Source organism: Cebus imitator, unplaced genomic scaffold, assembly GCF_001604975.1.
Source record: "Cebus imitator isolate Cc_AM_T3 unplaced genomic scaffold, Cebus_imitator-1.0 Scaffold332, whole genome shotgun sequence".
Lineage (NCBI taxonomy): Eukaryota > Metazoa > Chordata > Mammalia > Primates > Cebidae > Cebus > Cebus imitator.
Genome location: NW_016107647.1, coordinates 2,563,848 through 2,566,057, shown reverse-complemented (window position 1 = coordinate 2,566,057; position 2,210 = coordinate 2,563,848). Strand labels below are relative to the sequence as shown.

At 53.2% G+C, this 2,210-nt stretch overlaps 1 protein-coding gene across 1 annotated transcript in view; it reads left to right on the top strand.

Moving 5' to 3' along the window:
* The window catches only part of LOC108286939 (intraflagellar transport protein 122 homolog), a 2,206-nt gene extending 751 nt beyond the window's left edge, over positions 1 to 1,455 (top strand). Inside the window, exon 2 of the mRNA XM_017505094.2 lies at positions 291 to 1,455. Coding sequence (XP_017360583.1) covers positions 291 to 570 — 280 coding nt within the window. The 3' untranslated portion in view covers positions 571 to 1,455. The remainder of the gene's footprint in view (positions 1 to 290) is intronic.
* Positions 1,456 to 2,210: the final 755 nt, after the last annotated feature.

Sequence of the window (2,210 nt, the reverse complement as noted above, 5' to 3'; positions counted from 1 at the left end):
CCCAGCTAAATAGCTCAGTGACTTCCGAGAAAGACACATAAGGTAGCTGATAGTATCATGTAGAGGCCACCCCTCCTGGTTGCTGATGATGTTTTTGGAGTGTGTATTCACTCCTTTAATAACTACCCACTGAGCAGCTCCCAGGGCCCATGGCACGGTCTCAACACTGGGGACTGCAGAATGAATGGAGGTACGGCCCGCCCTTGACAAGACCCAGAGCCCCCCAGCCACTTCCTTCCGTCAGGCTTCTTCACAGGGGTCCCTCTCCTACCCGCCCCTTCCCTCTCCAGGTTGATCGACATCGCCCGCAAGCTGGACAAGGCTGAGTGCGAGCCCCTGCTGCTGTGCGCTACCTACCTCAAGAAGCTGGACAGCCCCGGCTATGCTGCCGAGACCTACCTGAAGATGGGTGACCTCAAGTCCCTGGTGCAGCTGCACGTGGAGACCCAGCGCTGGGATGAGGTGAGAGGAAAGCAGGCCTCATGGGCTGGGGCCCCACCTGAGCCCTGGGACACATGGGCGGGTACAGGGACCCTTTGGGGTTTACGTGGAGAGAAGCTGCCCCCATGATGGAAGGAACACTGGGCTGGCAGTCAGGCAACTTAACCTCGAGTTCCCTGAGCCAGAGAATCATTGAGGGCCTTTCCACATGTTCCTTCCTTCAGTCATTGAGAAAATTGTTATTGACTGACACCTTTGTGCCAGCGAGGTGACAGGCAACAGGGATGAGTGTGAACGTGACAGCTCCAGTGCCTGCCATTGGGTTGAGCTGCCTCTGACCAGCGCCACAGGCTCAGACACATGGCTGATGTGGAGACACACCTGTGTGACATTTCAAACCTGCTGAGTGGCATTTTGGCAGAAAGCGCCATCTGTGCTTTCCAGATCCAGACTGCGAGAGCCATTTCAGGGGCCGGTTTTTTCCCTCCCTTCTCCATCTCTACCTCCCACAACCCACTACTTCTTTCTCTGGTGTTGGCGGGTGTGAAGAATTAGCCAGGCCAGTGAGAAAGGTGACCAGCCTGAGGCTGGCAGAAGCAGCTAATGCTGCCCCTTCTGTGGCTCGACCCATACTCTCCAGCTCACTAGCTCCCCGTGCCCTGCAGAGAAATCCATCCTCGAGAGGATTACAGGCTGTGCCAGGATCCTCCCCTGACTCACTCATCTACCCATCATGGTCCATTTTAGAGTGGAAGCAAAGCCTTCATTGGGAGGAGCCGTCTGACTCTTGTCTGCCCTCTGAATGGCTCCATTTGGTGAGGTGATGAGGTTACTGATGAGAAAAGGTGGGGCCAGGGACAGAGGCAATGGTGGCTTCTCAAGAGAAATTTATTAGGAGACTTCTCAAGCAGCATAGATTAGAGCACCTTAGAACGACTCAGACCTGGCTGTGCATCAGGCAGACTTTCTCCCCATGGCTCACGTCCGGTTCTCCTGGCCTGATAGGTGGTTATGGGGCTTAGGTGAGAAGCAGTCAGTGGGTCCATACAGCATGAAGCCCACAGTCATCTTTGACAACTGATAAGAAGTGGTGATAGGCCAGGTGTGGTGGTTCACGCCTGTAATCCAAGCACTTTGGGAGGCTGAGGTGGGCAGATCACGAGGTCAAGAGATTGAGACCATCCTGACCAACATGGTGAAACCCAGTCTCTACTAAGAAATACAAAAATTAGTTGGGCATGGTGGGGTGTGCCTATAATCCCAGCTACTCAGGAGGCTGAGGCAGGAGAATTGCTTGAACCTGGGAGGCAGAGGTTGCAGTGAGCTGAGATGGTGCCACTGCACCCCAGCCTGGCGTCTGGTGACAGAGCGAAACTCTGTCTCAAAAAAAAAAAAGTGGTGATGATGATAATGTCAATTCTGTTTCCTGAGGTGTTGCCTGCAATTAAAAGAAATCTGTTTGCAGCACTACAGGAGCCCACGCAAACCTCAAAATAAAATGTTTCCGATTCTGTGCCGCTTCTGTGGTCCAGGAACAGACTGTGTTGTTACTGAATCCAGTGGCTTGCATATTGCTGTTCATTGCCTTTTGTTTTCAAAGCGCTGAATTGCTTTTAAACTGCTGGAGGTTTAAGCTGAGCAAGGGCATGAAGGGCCTGAGCTACCAGGAAATGGCTGGTAACTACTCAGGAGGCGAAGATCACAGTGAGCTGAGGTCGTGCCACTGCACCCCAGCCTGGGTGACAGAGCGAGACTCTGTCTCAAAAAAA